Source organism: Equus caballus, chromosome 2, assembly GCF_041296265.1.
Source record: "Equus caballus isolate H_3958 breed thoroughbred chromosome 2, TB-T2T, whole genome shotgun sequence".
Classification (NCBI taxonomy): Eukaryota; Metazoa; Chordata; class Mammalia; order Perissodactyla; family Equidae; genus Equus; species Equus caballus.
Genome location: NC_091685.1, coordinates 121818547 through 121837189, shown reverse-complemented (window position 1 = coordinate 121837189; position 18643 = coordinate 121818547). Strand labels below are relative to the sequence as shown.

General features: G+C 38.5%; 1 protein-coding gene and 1 long non-coding RNA gene across 18 annotated transcripts in view; one reads left to right on the top strand and one right to left on the bottom strand.

Annotated features, from left to right (window-relative positions):
- The window catches only part of CFI (complement factor I), a 63899-nt gene that overhangs the window by 39786 nt on the left and 5470 nt on the right, over window positions 1-18643 (bottom strand). For 2 of the 17 annotated variants that reach the window (XM_023636746.2, XM_070261568.1), the window contains exons 3-8: window positions 17915-18115; window positions 16519-16613; window positions 15778-15861; window positions 13238-13334; window positions 12196-12324; window positions 940-987 (exon numbers count right to left, since the gene is read on the bottom strand). In XM_023636746.2, coding sequence (XP_023492514.2) covers window positions 940-987; window positions 12196-12324; window positions 13238-13288 — 228 coding nt within the window. In that variant the 5' untranslated portion in view covers window positions 13289-13334; window positions 15778-15861; window positions 16519-16613; window positions 17915-18115. Of the gene's footprint in view, window positions 1-939; window positions 988-12195; window positions 12325-12412; window positions 12461-13237; window positions 13335-15777; window positions 15862-16518; window positions 16614-17641; window positions 17702-17914; window positions 18138-18643 lie in introns of those variants that run through there. The other 15 variants (XM_070261569.1, XM_070261577.1, XM_070261572.1 and 12 more) reach the window with 12 other exon arrangements.
- Window positions 693-15985, top strand: LOC111772593 (uncharacterized). The gene is made up of 5 exons (XR_002806584.2): window positions 693-1119; window positions 2113-2166; window positions 5066-5197; window positions 10614-10671; window positions 12619-15985. It is a non-coding gene; the product is annotated as an uncharacterized lncRNA (long non-coding RNA).

Here is an 18643-nt window from a genome sequence, read left to right as displayed (position 1 = left end):
ATTGACAATGGCATTAATCAAAGGAGAGAGAGAAAATTATTGTGAGGCAATAGCTGGGGACAGTAAGAGGAGGTTTCTTTGTCCACTGTGTAAAACATGATGACAGAGGCCTTTAACTCTAACGGGACTGGGTAAGTCACATGTGTCTATGGATCCTCAGTGTCTAGACCAGTGGGCTGATGACCTTTGAGGACATTATTAAAGGGGTTTGTGAATGCATTTGTACATAAATCTTTGCCTGAAGACAGAATATAGACTATGCCTCATACATTTATGTACGCCCATCTTTCCAAAATTTGTAGGTGCTATTAAGATTAATAATCAAAATTATTTAAACCATCACCTGAAATTATATTGACTTTGTCACTTCCTTTCCTCCCACAATAACAGAAATGAAAACAAATAAATAATATAAAATAACAGAAACTAAAATAACAACTATTATGTGTAGAGTTGCTGGTATAAGATGGGGTGGTGGATCTAAGTACTTTTTAATGTTTATCTTTGTGGTAAACATTAACACTGTTTACTAAAATCTTATTTTACTCTACTTCAAGGCAAATGGGAAGACTGCATTTCCTTTTTGAGGTTGGACATGGTGGGGACTTGCTTTGGCCAATGAAATACAAGCTGAAGTAACATATATTGGTTTCAGGTAGAGGCGTTTAACTGCCAGTGCTCAACGACCCAGCATTCTCTTTCCCTGTCATGGTGACCATGGGAACACGTGCTGTAGAGATGTCACAGAATCAAAGCAGCCGAGCATGCTCCAAAAAAATAATAATATTTAATGATATAGCAATTATTTTCACGTGAACTTTGTCTTTTTGTTCTAGGCAGGACTACAATGAAGCATTTTAGAGCAATGATTGGTCATTAGAAAACAAAGAAAGAAAACAATCTCCTCTTCAACCCCAGCAGACAGCAACACAGCTTTACCTGTGGTTTCTTCAGCACGTTTCCTCTCATTTGCTTTTCACCTTCAATCTATAAATAAAGGAAAAAGAATGATTAACTACGACCAAAGCCAGGAAAAGTCCATCACTTTCTCTTTTTACTGCTTTTTGTAAAAAAAGTAGAAAGTTCCCCTTCTACTGATGACTAGCTATGTGATCTTGGGTAAGTGATTTTACCTTTCTGATTCTGTTTCCTCTTCTATAAAAGGTGGAAAAGAAAAATAATATGCTCACAAAGCTATCATGAGGATCAAATGAAAAATATGTGGGAAAGCACACACAGACATTTAAGATCCTGTACAAACGCTAACATGATGATGACTGTGGTAGATTGCATATGGCCCCAATTCTTCTACTCTCCCCTCATCCCAGTCCTTTGCTGTGCCTCTCATAGGGGCAGGGTACATTTCCCCACCTCTAAACTCTGGGCCTGGCCATGTGACTTGCTTTGGTCAACAGGAAGTTAGCAGATGTGACATAAGAAATGCTTGGAAAGTACTTGTACACCTGGGTTTGTCCCTTTGCTACTCTGCTATAGCTATAGGAACATGGCCAGGTTGGCAGAGAAGAATGGCTCCGGCAGATCCCAGCTTAGATCAGCTGATCCCCAGTCAACCTGCAGACTCGTACACTAAGTAAAGTTGTACACCACTGAGATTTTGTGGTGATTGCATTATTATGGCATTAACCAACTGGTACAATCATGATTTTCCTGGAAAACATTGAGAAAAAAATGGAAAAGCTTCAAAAAGAGTAAACAATATGAAGTTTTGTCTCTCTTTTAGATGTGAATAAATAACTCATATCCTGAAAGTTAACAACCATATCAGAAGCCTTTCCATTTAGACACGCTATGGCTCAGTTCCTTCCTGTCGTAGTTTTCACTAGCAATTTTTTTTCTCCAATTTTTTCCTCTCCTTCCATCTGCCCATCTTGTATCATACCTTTTTCTAATATAAAGCTATGCCCCCAACATCCCAACAACCAGCCCCTCAACCAGTAGCCATTCAGATTTTTAAAAAAATAGAGAATGTTTCTCTATTAATCCCTAATGATGCATTTTTCCAAGTCACATAGAAAGTTTGATAAAGACGTTTGTTATTTTTGTCTTTGTTGTTTGTTTTTATTTTTTAAATAAATATCTCTCTTTTCCCAGGGCCAGCATGTTACTGTTGGAAATGGTGGGAAAATAGTTGTCTGGTGTGTGCAGGTAAGAGGGGCTCTTGTACCTTGTTCTCTTTAAAAAACTGGGAATTTTGTTTTGGGATCAATTCCATTATTATTTTTTTTCTGGTGAGAAGACTGGCCCTGAGCTAACATCTGTGTCAATCTTCCTCTATTTTATATGTGGGACATTGCCACAATCTGGCTTAATGAGTAGTGTGTACGTCCATGGTTGGGATCTGAACCCACAAACCCCAGGCTGCCAAAGTGGAGCGCAGTAACTTAACCATTACACCACTGGGCTGGCCTCTCGATTCCATTATTTTTGCCTCAGAGATTAAAAAAAAATTATTGGCCTAGTTTCTTGGTCTTGTTTTTTTAATAATAAATATAAGATGGCTGGAATTTTGTTCTTATTTCATTTTTAAATGATTCTCTAAAAATAGGAAACAAAAATGTTAAAACAGGTTCAAAGAGGTGCCTGTAAAAATTATATTTCCTCCTTTCCCTTATCCATTCAGCCTACCCAGGCACCCCCCCCCCCCACCATAGTCAACCACTTAATAGTTCGTTGTGAATCTTTCCAGAGATCAGCTTTGTATATGTGAGCCCATATTTTACTCTCTGACTGCCCCCCAACACCAGGGCAATTTGCAACCTGTGCCCCTGTAACTAGACCCCAAAGCGCATTTATATTGTTTCCAATGTTTTGTTATCATGAACAACGTTGTAACAAATCTCTTTATATAATACACATCATTTCCCACGTATGCTAAGTATATCTGTCTGTATTGGGAGCGAAATTGCAGAAGCAAAGGAATGAGCAGCTTTAATGTGGAAAGATATTGCCTAATTTCTCTCTATAGAGGTTGTTTTAATTTGCATTCCCATCAGCAACATACAACAGTGTCTACTTTCCATACTCTTGACCACAGAACATATACCTTATTAAACTTTTTTATCTTTGCCAATTTGATATGTAAAAATGTTTTCGGAGCAGTTTTATTTGCATTTTTCCCCCAATAAGTGAGGTTGAATATCTTTCAATATGCTTAAACTTTAAGAGAGATTTGTATTTCTTTCTCCTTATACTAACCATATCTTTTGCTGATATATACTAGATTTTTTCCCTCGTTTTTGTAGGAAGTCTATGTGTTAAAGAAATGAGCACTTTGTCTGGAATATGAGCTGCAAAAAGTTGTTTATTGACAAATGGCAAGCCTAGTATATTTGTCACACAGAGCAGATACTTTTTAAACACCTTCCCATACAACAAAATTATCTCCAGTAAAAATCATGAAAGAAATGAATAATAAATTATGCAGAAAAATGTAAACAGCAAACACTTTCTTTTATTGAAATTCATATATATATATATATATATAAAAAATCATGCTTGTAAAAAATAAAAAAGTAAAATACATAGTACAGTACAAGTAAGGAAAAAACCAATACATAAATATTTTTAATTACACTGATGTATTTAATGAAAAAGGAAAAATTATACCTGTATAGAGGTCTGTTGCAGTAATGAATAATAATATTACAGTTTAACAACAATTAAATACATAAAAAGAATAAATTTCCTTTTATAAATATTATTCAAATTCAGTAAATTATTTCCTGTATAAACTACTGTTTGTACTTAACAAACAAAAATATTACACCTTTCAGTCTGCACCGTTTTACTGTTTCATATTGTACAAAAATTCCAAATGGCCATTAGAATGAAAAAACTGAAAAACTCAACTTTTGTTTCTTTTTCCTTATAGTCACTGTGATAACATTGCTTATTTTGAATCTATTTAAATTCAGGAAAATGTAATAACACAGAGTTTGATGACAGAAACTTACCTGAAGTGAGTTTGAACAAGTCTAATGCATAATGTATATGAGACTGCCTGTATTGGGGCTGAACTGAGAGTTGACAGAATTAACTTCCATCTATAATGCAATGTCTATTAAAGGATAAGCAAAAAAAAAGTACCCATTTGAAGTTTACATTTGTATTTTAAAAACTCAACCTCAAAAATCTCAGCAGTTGTTAACTGTGCTAATACAATAGCCACTAATAAAATGTGGTTATTTAAATTAAAGTTAATCTAAATTAAATGGGAATTCTTCTGTTTCCAGTCAAGATAGAGTAATAGATACCAGATATACCCTGCAGCCTAAAACAATCAAGAAATGGACAACATACAGAAAACAATGATTTTCAGGACACTGGACATCAGGCAATGAAGGGTAGCGTTCCATTGAGAAACAAATGAGGATCGCCCTACAGTTGTTCCATCTGATTGCCTAGAGAGAGTTTCCAGATGATGGTGCAGAGAGGGGAATCCCTGAGTTGAGGAGACAGAGCTGGGAGTCTGGGGAGATCAAGGCAGCAGTAGCTCGCAGAATGAAGTACTGGGAAGAAGTGAGTGGCACAGAGACAGAGCTGGGAGTCTGGGGAGATCAAGGCAGCAGTAGCTCGCAGAATGAAGTACTGGGAAGAAGTGAGTGGCATAGAGACAGAACTTTGGAGCTAGAACAGATCCCCTTTGAGTGTTAAGCTGTGTATTTATCAGCACCTGGGTGTGAAGAAACTACTGGCGGCTGAGAAAGAACCACCCAAAAGAATTCAAGGTAATAGGGCCCACACTCAAACGAGGTCATGAATAGTGCTTATTCTCACCACACAGACTGAAAAATGTCTTCCTGCAGAAGAAAAGATTAGCAAACCCAAAGATTTATCAACAGAAACCACCCAGAATGAAACGTGGAAGTAACAGAATTTTAAAAAAAGCACAGGGTCTAAGTGAGCTGTGGGACAAGTTCAAGTGGTGTAGTATACATGTAATTGGAGTCCCAAAGGAGAGGAGAGTGAGATGGGAACAGAAAATATATTTCAAGAAATAATGGCTGAAATTTTTCCAAATTTTATGAAAACTATAAATCCACAGACCAAACAACTGAATGAACTTCAAGCAGAAGACACATGAAGGAAGCTCCACACTCAAATTTCTCAAATGCCAGTGATAGAAAAATCCTCAAAACGGCTAAAGAAAAAAAGACACATATGTGAAGGAACAAAGGTAAGGGTGACAGCAGAGCTGTCATCAATATTGCAGGTGAGAAGACAGTGCAGCAACATGTTTAAAATCCTGGAAAAACCTCTGTCAACCTATAATTTTATACTCAGCAAAAATATCATTCAAAATTTAAGGCAAAATAACCACCTTTTTAGACATACAAGAAGTATTAATCACCAGCATATCTGTACTACAAGAAATGTCAAAAAGAAAAAGAAAGAAAGTCCTTCAAGAAGAAGGCAAGTTATCCTAGATGGAAATCTGGATCTACACAAAGGAATGAAGAATACTAGAAATCTGTGGGAATTTTTGATGTGGGGGTAGGAGAGGCAGGGAAGGTAGCCTTTATCTCTACTTTGTAACTCTTCTTGTGATATCTTTGTCTGACTTTGATATCAGAGTAACATTGGCCTCTTAGAATGACTTGGGAAGTATTTCCTTCTTTTCATTTTTTTGGAAGAGTTTGAGAAGGATTGGTGTTAATTCTTTAAATGTTTGGTAGAATTCAACAGTGAAGTCATCTGGTTTGGACATTTCTTTGATGGAAGTTATTTCTAAAACTGATTCAATCTCTTGTTTTATGTCTGCTCAGATTTTCTATTTCTTCTTGAGTCAGTTTTGGTAATTTATGTTTCTAAGAATTTGTCCTTTCATCTAAGTTATCTAATTTGCTGGCATGTAATTGTTCATAGCATTCTCTTATCATTCTTTTGATTTCTGTAAGCTCAGTAGCAATGTCTCCACTTTTTGATTTTATTTATTTGCATCTTCTCTCTTTTTTTTCTTTGTAAGTCTAGCTAAGGTTTATCAATTTGGTTGATCTTTTCAAAGAACCAACTTTTGGCTTGATTCTTTCTTTTCTCTTACTATTCTTTATTTTACCTCTCTATTGTAGTCTTTATTATTTCCTTCCTTCTCCTAGCTTTGGATTTAGTTTGCTTTTCTTTTTCTAGTTCTTTAAGGTGTAAAAGTAGGTTATTGATTTGAGATCTTTGTTCTTCTTTAATGTAGGCATTTACTGCTATAAATTTCCCTCTGAGCACTGCTTTTGCTATATCCTATATGTTTGGGTATGTTGTATTTTTGTTTTTGTTCATCTTTAAGTATTTTCTAATTTCTCTTGTGATTTCTTCTTTGATCATTGGTTGTTTAAGAGTATATTATTAAGGGGCTGGCCCTGCGGCCAAGGTTAAAGTTCCACACACTCCACTGCTTTGGTGGCCCGGGTTTGTGAGTTTGGATCCTGGGCATGGACCTACTTCACTCACCAGCCATGCTGTGGAGGCGTCCCACATACAAAAAATGGAGGAAGATTGAGACAGATATTAGCTCAGGGCAAATCTTCCTCACCAAAAAATAAATAAATAAAGAGTGTATATTGTTTAATTTCCACATATTTGTGTATTTTATAGTTTTCCTTCTGTTACTGATTTCTAGCTTTATTCTGTTGTCATTAGAGAAGCTACTTCACATGATTTCAATATTTTTAAATTTATTGAGACACGTTTTGTGGCTTAATGTATGGTCTATCCTGGAGAATGTTTCATGCGACTTGAGAAAAGTGTGTATTGTGCTGTTGTTGGGTGGCGTGCTCTACATATGTCTAGTTGTTAGATCAGGCTGCCTTATAGTGCTGTTAAAGTCGTCTATTTTCTTATTAATCTTCCACCTAGATTTTCTATCCATTATGGAAAGTGGGGTATTGAAGTCTCCAACTATTATTGGAGAATTGTCTCTTCCTTCCTTCAGTTTATGTCAATATTTGTTTCATATGTTTTGGGCTCTATTGTTTGTTGTGTATATGTTAACAATTATTATATATTTTTAATGAATGGACTCTTTTATCAACATCTAATGTCCTTGCCACTTGTAACAAGAGACAATTAAGGTCAATTTTGTCTGACATTAGTGTGGCCATTCTAGCTCTTTTAGTTACTATTTTCTTGGAATATTGTTATCTATCCTTCACTGTCAACCTGTTTTTGTCTGGATCTAAAGTGAGTCTCTTATAGACAACATATAGTTGGATCCTGGGGTTTTTAAAAATCAATTCTGTCAATCTGTGCCTATGTATTGGAGAATTGAATCTATTTATGTTTAAATTAATTGCTGATAAGGAAGGCCTTACTTCTGCCATTTTGCTACCTGTTTTATGTATGTCTTACACTTTTTTTTGTTCTTTATTTCTTCCATTACTGCCTTTTTTTATGTTCAGTTGATTTTTTTGTAGTGAACTGTTTTGATTCTCTTCTTATTTCCTTTTTGTATATTTCTTAGGTATTTTGTGGTTACCATGGGGATTAAACTTAACATCTTAAATTTATAGCAATCTAGTTTTAATTGATACCAACTTAGTTTCAAGAGCATATAAGAAGTCTACTCCTGTATGGTTCCATCCCCTGTTTTATGTTATTATCATCCATTACATCTTTATACATTGTGTTACTGTTACAAGACTTATGATTATGTTTATACATTTGTCTCTCAGGTCATGTAGGAAATAAAAAGAGGAGTTACAAACCAAAAATAAAATAACATTGGCTTTTGTATTTACCTATGTAGTTACCTTTACTGGAGTTATTTATTTTTTCATATGGCTTCAAGTTACTGTCTAGTGTCCTTTTGTTCAACCTGAAGGACTCCTTTTTGTAGTGCATTTCTTGTAGGGCAGTTCTCCTAGCAACTAACACCATCAGCTTTGGTTTATCTGAGAACGTCTTAATTTCACCTTCATTTTCAAAGGATAGCTTTGCCAGATATAGAATTCTTGGTTGACAGTTCTTTTCTTTCAGTACTTCAAAAATATCATCCCACTCTCTTCTGGCCTCCACGGTTTCTCATGAGAAAGATTCTGCTAATCTTACTGAGAATCCCTTGTCCATGATGAGTTGTTTTTCTCTTGCTGTTTTCAAGATTTTCTGTTCTGGCCCTTGGCTTTGAACAGTTTCATTATAACGTGTCTTGGTATGAATTTCTTTGCATTATCTTCCTGAGGGCTGGTAAACTTCCTGAATCTGTAGATTCATATCTTTTATCAATTTTTTTGGAAGTTTATGTCTATGATTTCTTCAAATATTCTCTCTGACACTTTCTCTCTTCTCCTTCTGAGATTTTCATTATGTATATATTGGTATTCTTGATGGTGTCCCACAGGTCTCTTAGGCTCTGTTAATTTTTCTTCATTCTTTTTTCTCTCTGCTCTGGGGACTGGATAATTTAATCGACCAATCTTCAAGTTCATTTACTCTTCTGCCTGCTTAAATTTGCTGTTAAAACTCTCTAGTGAGTTTTTCATTTCCAATATTATACTTTTCATCTCCAGAATTTCTGATTCCTTTATAATTTCTATCTCTTTATTGATATTCTCTATTTATTTATACATCATCCTCCTGATTTCCTTTAGCTCTTTGAGCATATTTGAGATAGTTGATTTAGAGTCTTCGTCTAGCAAGTTCAAGGTCTGTTCTTCTTCAGGGACCATTTCTGTTAATTTCTCCTGTGAATGTGCCATATTTTCTTCTTTCATTGCATACTTCATACTTTTGTGTTGAAGATCGCTCATTTTGAATATTATAATGTAGGAACTCTTGAAGTTATCTTCTTCCTTCTCCTTAGGGTTTGCTTTTCTTGCTTGCTGTAGACTGTAGGTGTTTGTTTAGTAACTTTTCTAAACTGTTTTTGTGAAGTTTGTTTTTTGTCCTGTGTGGTCTCTTAAGTCTCTTTTCTTTTACCTTGTATTCAGCTAGTGTTTAGACAAAAATTTCCTTGAACACAAGCAGCCAGAGAGAGAGAGTGTGAGCAAGAGAAAGAGAAAAGGAAGGGGAGAGAGGAAAAAAAAAGAGAAAGAAAGAAGAAAGGAAGGAAGGGAGAAAGGAAAGGAAAAAGAAAAGAAAAAGGAAAAAAGAGTAAGAAAAGAAACCCCTAAAATCAGCAAGAGCAAACCTCTCCTGGTCTTTGCAAATAGGCTCTGTGCAGGGCACTCCTTTGACGCTTAGTCAGGCCGTTTACAATTCTGCCTTAGCCTTCACTTCATGCTTATACTAGGGGTGTAAGCTTAGGGTCTTCTCAGGTCTTTTCTGAGTGTGAGTCCTGCCCTGGGCAAATGTGTTGCTTTCTAAGTTCCTTAGTATACACAGGGGCTTTTGAAGACACTAATTTCACACAGAAGCTCTCCTTAACTCTTGTTCCCAAGCTTTGGCATTCTATTGCATGTCTCAGTTATAATCTTTTGTCCCAGGTGGCTGCGGGTTGTTTGCCTTGCAGTGTCTTGGAGGCATGCCAGCTGCCGTCCCACTCTGTGTGAGTCCTGAGCTGGACGAAACAAAGACAAGCACATCGTGGCAGTCTCCCAAGTAGTCCCCACGCAGCTTAGAACAGACAAACATGGTTCTTTTTCAGTAAAGTCTGCTCTTCTCCTTCTAGAGTTCCACACTGGGAACGTGGCTTGCCATCTTCAAGACGGCTACTAAGCTGGGGACAGGATGGGGCAAGGGCAAGTAGAAATGCCATGAAGTTTTCCCACCATTTTTAAGTTGCTTTTGCTTCACTCAGCATTCACTGGAGTGGGGGGAGTGCTGTAGGCCTTTGACTGTTAATCAGGGTTCTCATAAAGTTGGTTCTGACAGTCTGCTTGATTCTATTTTTCTGTCGGGGGACAAGGGTTTGGGTCTGCCATTTTCGCTGATATGACTCTCTGTGCTGCATGTTCCTCCTGTGCACATTCTCTCTCCAGCATCTTGTCACTCTGCTAAACTTCACCCTAGTTTTTTCTCTCCAAAATACTACCCACATAAACCAAGGTGTGTCATGAACTTTTAGGGTAAGATAAAAATGTGAGGTTCCAGTCAGGGCTTATGTCCCAGCACGGTACTATCATAGTAGATGACTACAGTGACCAAAACATCTGGCTTCCGTGTTTGAGATCCCTTGGTTGTCAAGATGGCAGCCGCTCCCTCTGTGCTCTGGGTTTCTCTCCCTTCCTTCTGAGTCCCCCACTTTGTCCAGGCAGGTTCAGTCAAACCGGAATTCTCATTTCACTATTCAGAACAACTCAAGTCTATCCCACTGCCAATCCACCCTGTCATTGACATAAGCCACCTCCAAATCAGTTCATCAAAATGTTTTGATATAAAAAGGGAGTGGGGCTTTATATTCATGGAAAGAAATCTGCCCCCAGCTTTCAAAATATCAAAAATTTCTCCCAGCTGTACACATTTTATTTCATTTTGAAAATGGAGATACATTTTAAAACTTCTTTGAGCACTTTTATGTTGTCTTTATGGTAACCTCCATTTAAAAACGGTTATTCTCAGCAAGTGGGATAAAGCAATTCCATTTTTCTTTTATAAACCAATATTTTAAGAAGTTCTGAAATTTTTAAAAATATGACATTAACTCTTCTCAATTCTGTTTCTTAAAGGAATGAAGACAACTTTATTGCTAGATGATTGTTCAGTAAAAGAAAGGGACTCTTTTCTGTAAGTGAAAACTATTTTCAGTTTTGTTTTTTTATTCTGTTTTTGTTCCAGGAATTGAAAATGTGGCTGAAATGGGTTATTTTTCAAAAAACAATTTTTCCTTATTATAAAGTAACACTTTGATTTGGTATTTAAACAAGAAAAATGAATAAAGCAGAGAATTTCTGAAATTGGAAAATTCATAAATATATAAAACAGAAAATAAAAATCACCAGTAATCTCACAACCCAGAGATACCAGCTCTTATCTATTTGATATATACCCTTCAAGAACTTTTAAATTGCCATTTATATAAACTGCTATATGTGTGTATTTATGTGTATGTGTGCACGTGTGCATGTGCACAGATATATTTATGTGTGTATTTTTTTCTTTAACAAAAATAAGATTTTAGTAAGAGCCTTATTTCAATAAATATGGAATGCATCATTTTAATGGCTACATGATAGCTCATTTATGGACGTACAACAATTTAATCAGTTTCTTATCAGTGAGCACTTAGTTTATTTCCATTTGTTCTCTAATATAAACATTGCATATATATGTTAAAAGTTGCAAGAAAGTTAAAGTATGTAATTCTGATTTCTTAGGGAGTTTTCTTTAAACATTTGCTTCTATAAACTGGCATTAAAACAAAACAGTTTTTGGAATCGTTTCAAAACACTTTGATCACAAAAGCATGCAATCATCAATAAATATCTGAGATGTCTTAAACATTTCTAACCTTAATAGACGACCTTCCAATCTGGCTACAATCTGTCCTTTCAGTTTTAATTCCCTGGGTTGCCCACAACGTCTCCACTCTGATCAAATGGACTTATTCACCTGTGGGAGCCTCGGGCTTTGCTCTTTTTCTGCCATAGCACTTGCTGCTTTTCCAGGCTGGAAAGGCTGGAAATCAGTTCCTCTTTCTTTCCACTGATCAAATAGAAGCCAGAATTATAGGGCTAGCTCAAATCCCACTGGGATCATAAACTCTTCCTGACCTCCCAGCAAGAAGGGATTTCTCTCTCCTTAAAGTCCCTTGGCACAAGATATTTGTACCACTTTTTGGCAGTTAAATATATACTGTCTTGTAAAAGTTCTTTGTCTTGCGTTTTCAAACATTATTTAAATCTTGCTCATTATTTCCTCATTGGCATATTTATATCATCTTTCTATAACTGTACCCAGAGGCTACTGAAGGAAGAAATCAGTCTTGCGATTTGCCCAGCGCTGTACCTCGAATGTAGAAGGAGCTTGGTAAATGTTTGACTTAACATGATTACTGTAAATTACAGATCTGTATTAGTAAAATTCTCATTCAGCTCAATGCACAGATAAGAACACATGAAAAAATCAGTTTCTTAAAGCTCTTTCATCAGGATACTAACAGAAAATCTTTGTTACTGATTATATCCTGCCATTGTTGGTAACTGAACTACATAATCTTTAAGTCAAAATAATATCTTTAAGATTTTTTCTATATTTTTACAATATTTAAAATATCTACTTAAAAGTTTGCATAAATATTGAATTACTTACCTTGCCAAAACTTAGGGAGAAGCTCAAAAGCAACAGAATAAGCTTCATGCTGGAGACACTCAGGGCCTGCGTCTCTACTGGGGACTCTCCTCCACCCCAGATATTCTTTTGAAATTTAATGTTTAACCTCTGAAAAAATATTTAAAAAGTGAAAGTTTTCTAAAGGGTGTTGTACTTTTGAACTCGTAGAGAATTTGGCTAAAATCCAGAGTTTTACCGTAACTGAAACCAAAAACAGTCCTCCCCAGTAAATAGCTTAGGAAGGCAACCAATGGGGACTGCGTTCCCTGCCGAGGAGAACGATTTCCCCACCTTGTTACTGAACAATGCCTCTATTCTGTTTTCTGGGGAAGGCAGAAACTACGCTGGAAGAAAATTTCTTCTGTTTTTTTGTAAAATAAAATTATCATATTTTTCCTTAAGGGTGAAGACTAGGAGATGGGAAGAAGAAAAGTACATCACATTGAAGGCTATGCTGATCACATGAAAAATCCTCAACCCCACAGTTTCTTCACTATGCACAGGCTCTGCTGTGATCCAATTACACTCCCTGAGCAGAGAAAACTTTTCAAAACAAGGATTCTTGCCGAAGCACCAACTCTAGTGCAGGATTCATTTATATTTGTGATAGCAGAAATGCGGTCACGGTTTGGTTCTCCTGAAGCAGACACGAGACAGAATTTGGGGTGCAAGACACTTATTAGGAATCGACTCATGTGAATGGAAGGGAGGGGAAGTCGGAGTGAGCAGGAGAAATTGGACTGCAATGCAGGTTTGACAAAGTTCTGGCCAGCTCCTGGGGGCTCTGGAGTGAGTGTGGCCTGTCACAGGGTCAGGCAGAAATGGCTGGACCATTAAATCCTGCCTTGCTCCTGGTGTGGGTTGCCCAGGAAAGGCATGGCCTCAGGTGAGGCAGTTCTCTGTAGCTGAGGCCGACCCTGAAGGATCTGACAAAGTTGTGGTCAGAAGGAAGTGTCTGCTGACCACGCTCTTCACAGCTGGGCAGCAAGACCTTCCTTGAAGGGGGATCTGGGAGACTCACCTCCCTGTCTTTCAGGGTCCACCATTTGCGCGTTTTAGATCTACTTTCCATATACGCTTCAAGAGCGGCTTCTTCAAAATTGCGTGGGCCTCTCTTCCTGAGAAAAATTTAGAAGAGGAAGGCGGTGGTAGTGCCCTTGCGGTTGTTCTTGGGGCTGCAGGTGGTACTCATCCTCTGCCTCCTGCCTATCCACTTTAGATCCCCTCCACCCTGAGCCCCCGCCTCTGCTGGCCTCGGTGTCTCACCTGATGGCGTGACCCACAACCTCTCCAGGAGTGGTCTGAGTCCCGGGTTACCATTCCCTTCTCAGACCACACTTGGTTTCAATCCCTTTACCGTCACAAGAGGCACCAAGTGGCTCCTGTGATTCCATTCCATTCGCATTCCTCCCTGCCCTCATTGTACAACAGCAGCCCGATTTCCTCTGAATGATCCGGGTCAGTCAAGATGGTGACTCCTCTTTTTCCCTGCTGGTCCCTAGACACTAGGACCCCCACATGCAGCAGGCAGAAGATCTAGCCTATAATTCAGTGGGATTCTTGCTGTGCCTCCTGGCACAAGTGTGCTTTCTTTGAGGAATAAGACCTCTAACCCTGCAGAGTCCGCAGTTGTGGGGACAGGAAGCACAAAACCCCCAGATGGTCACTGGGGCTGACAGTAAGTGTGGTCATTCCTGCTCCATCCTTGGCTTCCACACCTGGGTCTTCTCTCTCTTCGGGATACAACGCTACATGAAGGTCTTTGATTCAATTCACATGCTGCTTCTTGGACAATAGCACCCACTCCTCACAGAGTATTGCCTTTAAGTAGCACCTCAGCTCTGCATTCAGCAGGCTGCTCCAATGCTTTATAAGGTGGCCAGCCTCTGAGTGATGCAGTATGTGATATGACCAGTGATGGCATTTTCACATCTCCTTTGCTATAAAGTGGAACTTTGGCAAGATGTTATATGGGATCCCCTGTTAAGGGATTAAATACTCTGTAATCCTTTGGATCATAATCCTAGCTGGGACCCTGCAGGCAGGAAAAGTACATCCTTACCTGGAATATATGTTGATTGCTGCAAGAATATACCACTGGCCCTTTTAAGATCGAAAGGACCAAATGTATCAATTTGCCACCAAGTGACTAGTTGGTATTCTTAAATTGTGCCACCTTGGAGCCTCAGCATTGGTCTCTGTTGCTGTCAGATTTTGCATTTGTTGATGGCAATAGCTAAGTAAACCTTGGGGGTCCATGCTATTGGCCTCATGGGTAGCCTCCATCTCTGCTACCACAGCCACTTTATTCTTGTGCTCACCGTGCTAGCACTGGGGTGGCTGATGACTGAGACTGGCTGATATCAATTGGCTGAGTCATTTTGGTGGCTATTTAGCGTCTTTTCTCTGGTGGATGTTCTCTGGTGAGTGTTAACATGTGATACAAAGATTTTTACACTTCATCCCTATTCCTCTATGTACATCCACATGTTTCTACCCCAGACCTTCTTGTTCTTAGTCTTTCAGTATTTTCATTCTAGGAAAAAAGACGGCCAGGCAATCACTGTTTCCTGTGATTCCGTAGTCTAACCTCAGGTCAGTTATATTTCCACACAAAGTGAACGGCCAGGTGTACTACCTGAAGCTCTGCCCATTGGGAAGACTTTCCCTCACTACTGTCTTTCAAAACCACTCCTCTGTGTGGCTGTAATGCAGCTGCTGTCTGTTTTCAGCTTGCACCTACATACTGATCTAACCCATCTGAGAACCAGACAAACGCTTTTGTCTTTTCCTTCAGCTGGTCATATCAGATCCCCATAGAGCCACAGGTGTGAGCTGAGGGAGCGCATGGGTGCAACAGTTTGGATTGGTGGGGGAGGGGAAATCTGGGCTGCCTGCTCATGCACTTTGCTGGTGCCCTCTGGTCCTATGTGTATTCGGTTCTGGATGTAACACTTCCATCTTACATTTTTGCTAGGCCTGCTCAACATTATGCTTCCTGGGTCTGTTAGGACCCAGCTCATAATGGGCATTTCTGGCCACATGGTGACATAGTATCCCATGTTCAGTTACTCCACATTTACCAGGGTCCAGCAGTGCACTAGTTTTCTCTCAAAAAGAGTATAATTCTCTGCTGCAGATGGCACGGCCTTGCTCCAGAAGCCCAGGCTCCTGCATTGTAGTTCTCCCCCGGGTCTTCCTCAAACACTACGCAATGTTTTTTCTACCAGTGACAACTCCAACACCAAAGGGTCTGGATCACTGCAGAACTCTCCTGCTCTGCAGCTAGAGCAGTATTCCTCAGTGGGGAATATTTGCCCCAAAAGCAAATATTCTCAAAAGAGAATATTCACAAAAAGGCTCGCTAGGTTTTGTGCTTCCTTCTTTGTGAAAGGAAGTGCAAGGTGAAATAATTTGTCTTTTACTTTAGAGAAGATGTCCTGGCAGGTTCCTGAGCACTAATTCCTAAAAATGTTACTGATACGTCAGACCTCATCTCCTGGCCTCTAGAGCATGTGTGTCTGATGAAGGCGTTCAGCATGCTAGCCACCTCTTGCTTACCTGCTCTCATCAGGGTAATGCCATCAATGTAATGGAACAATGTGATGTTTTACAAGAAGTCCAGACGATCCAGATCTCTTCAGACTTCATTATGACAGAAGATGGGAGATAAGACCGGAGGAAAAACTGTAAATGTATGTTGTTGCTCATCTCATGTGAATGCAAACTGTTTCTGATCTTCCTTTCTGCTTAAAACACTTATAGTGGTTTTAGTCTTCCTGGCCAAATTCTTATTGACACACTTTATAATACTGCCAAAGCTAGCATCAAAGTTCTTATCTCTAAAAGACATTTGACTAGAATAAATATTAAAGCTTACATAAGGGGTGGAATCTCTAAGCTTAAAAAGAATAGAAGAAAATAACAAGAAAAAAGACATTTACATATGCAAATTACATTAAAAATTTTACAACAGAAAAAGCACTGAAAAAAATGCACTAAGCATGAAACTCAGGGTACTATTAAAAAAATTAAAAAATCAAAAGTGATTGGAAATAACAAGGACATAAACAATAGTAAATAAATCAGAAAGTAAAAAAGCAGTAGACTTAATAAAACAACAAGTCATCTTGAGAAATAAAAAGAGAGTAAAACAACTTTAGAGGAAAGCTATTCAAGTGGACATTTTTAGGGGGCTGCCAACATCCACTATCCTTCACAGCAGGCTCCTGATTTTCCTTGTGGAATTATCTTCCTTCTATTATGGGTTGTTTTGGTGGGAGAGTAATTCCAGACACCTGCCTTCCAAAATGGAGGTTGAGAAATCCAGATCCAGGCTCTTTCCATTCCCTTCTGTAGCCCAGAGGCTGATGGAAGAGTCTCGCTGGTGTCTGAGTCTTGAGTTAGGTGATAAGAGAACAGAGGAGACAGCTGGGAATTAGTTACTGCAGCAGCAGCAGCAGCAGCGTACTGGTCAGACAGTTTCAGCCATAAGATAAGCTTCCTGTGATTCCTTTTGGCCTTCTTGAGAATCCTCAATTCTTAAGCCGAGTTTCCTAGCCTCCTGTCAATACTGTGAACATCCTATTATCTCTCAAATGAATTTTCTTTTACCAAAGTTAGCCAGAGTCAGTTTGGTGGCTTGTCACTTAGAACGTTTGGTGATAAAAATCACATGCAACTTATCAAATAATCTGAAGATCTGGATGAAAATTTCAAGGAAAATAGAATTATTTCCTTGAATTACTTCCATGAATCTTCCTGAATCCATATTCCATGAATATTCCTTGAATCTATTTCCTAGAATTATTTCCATAGAATATACAATGGTGAAACACTAGAGGCAAACAATTAGAGTCTGGAATAAAATCAAGGATGCCATATCCCAATATTGTTATTATCAGAGGCAATAAACATAAAAAATGATAAATATTGGAGCAAAAGAGACAAAAGTGCCATTATTTGCAGATGAAATGATTGTCTACTTAGATAAAAAAATTCAAAAACTATTAGACCTAATGTCAAAGTTTATTAAAGCAACTAGATACAAAATCAATATAAGAAAATGATTTTCTTATTTGTCATCAATTAACAAAAAGAAAACGTGGTGGATGCCTCACAATATACACTTTATATCTCTTCCCTCCCATCTCAGTGAGAATAAATATAAAAATAATTAGGGGCCAGCCCCATGGCCGAGTGGTTAGGTTTGTGTGCTCCGCTTTGGCGGCCCAGGGTTTCGCCGGTTGGAATCCAGGGCATGGACATGGCACCGCTTGTCAAGCTATGCTGAGGTGGCATCCCACATGCCACAACTAGAAGGACCCACAACTAAAAATACACAGCTATGTACTGGGGGGCTTTGGGGACAAAAAGGAAAAATAAAATCTTAAAAATAAATAAACATATAAATAAAAATAATTACATTGGACCATTGAAGAATGAAGAGGGATTCCACGAGCAGGCTATAAACAGTGAAGAATTGCTGGAAGATATACAATAGAGAGGAAGAGATTAACTGCAAAACTTAAAGAAGTTTAAGAAATGTCAAACTCATACAGGTGACAACAAGGTACCCAGAACAAGGGAGACCACAAAATGAATAGAGAAGTGGAATGTGAGAGAAGTGATGGGCCAGGTAGTCAATGAAATAAAGGGCTGAAGAGTTGAGCTAGTACCCCATCCTTGGGGCTCTTACCTCAGTATCTGCTCCAGGCTGAGGCCTACAGAGGGGGCTGCAGCACGTGTTCTTATCTAGCGCCTCTTGAGTGGACCCGGGCAGGAGGAGCAGAGCAGCATTCCAGGCTCACACAACCTCATGGGGCTCAGGGAAGCTCTGCACTTGAATCACAAGCTATGGGCAGGCTCCGGAGGCCTCACATGCCACTCCACCACTCTCCTGCACAGTCATCCACACAGAGCTCCAGTCAGGATCCATACAGCCAGGAGGCACAGCACAATAAAAAGAAAAATGAAGACCAGCCTCATTATGATTATGGGTGCAAAAATTCTAAATAAAATATCAGCAAACTGATGCAAACAAAATCTTAAGTAGGATTCAGCAGTCTGTTAGTAACAATGTTAACACTTATTTGACAACTATTTTATGCACACACATATATGTATATAGGCTCAGGGAAATAAGTAATTATGTTAATGTCATAATTTCAGGGAAGAGACATAAGTTTAAATTCAAAGAAGCAAAACTCTGTGATCTCACCTGTGAAGTGGAAATATTAGTATGAACCATGATTTATTTTTTCTTTCTAAAAATTATGTATCTCCTGTCTCTGTCCACGGACAAAGCCTAGAAGTCATGATAATCCAGAAGCAATGACCACCCCTTAGTGCCCAGATTGTGTTTTCTACACACCATTTCCTACTAAAAGAAACAAGGGCTCCTTGGAGAGAGTGCTGGGGCAGGAAA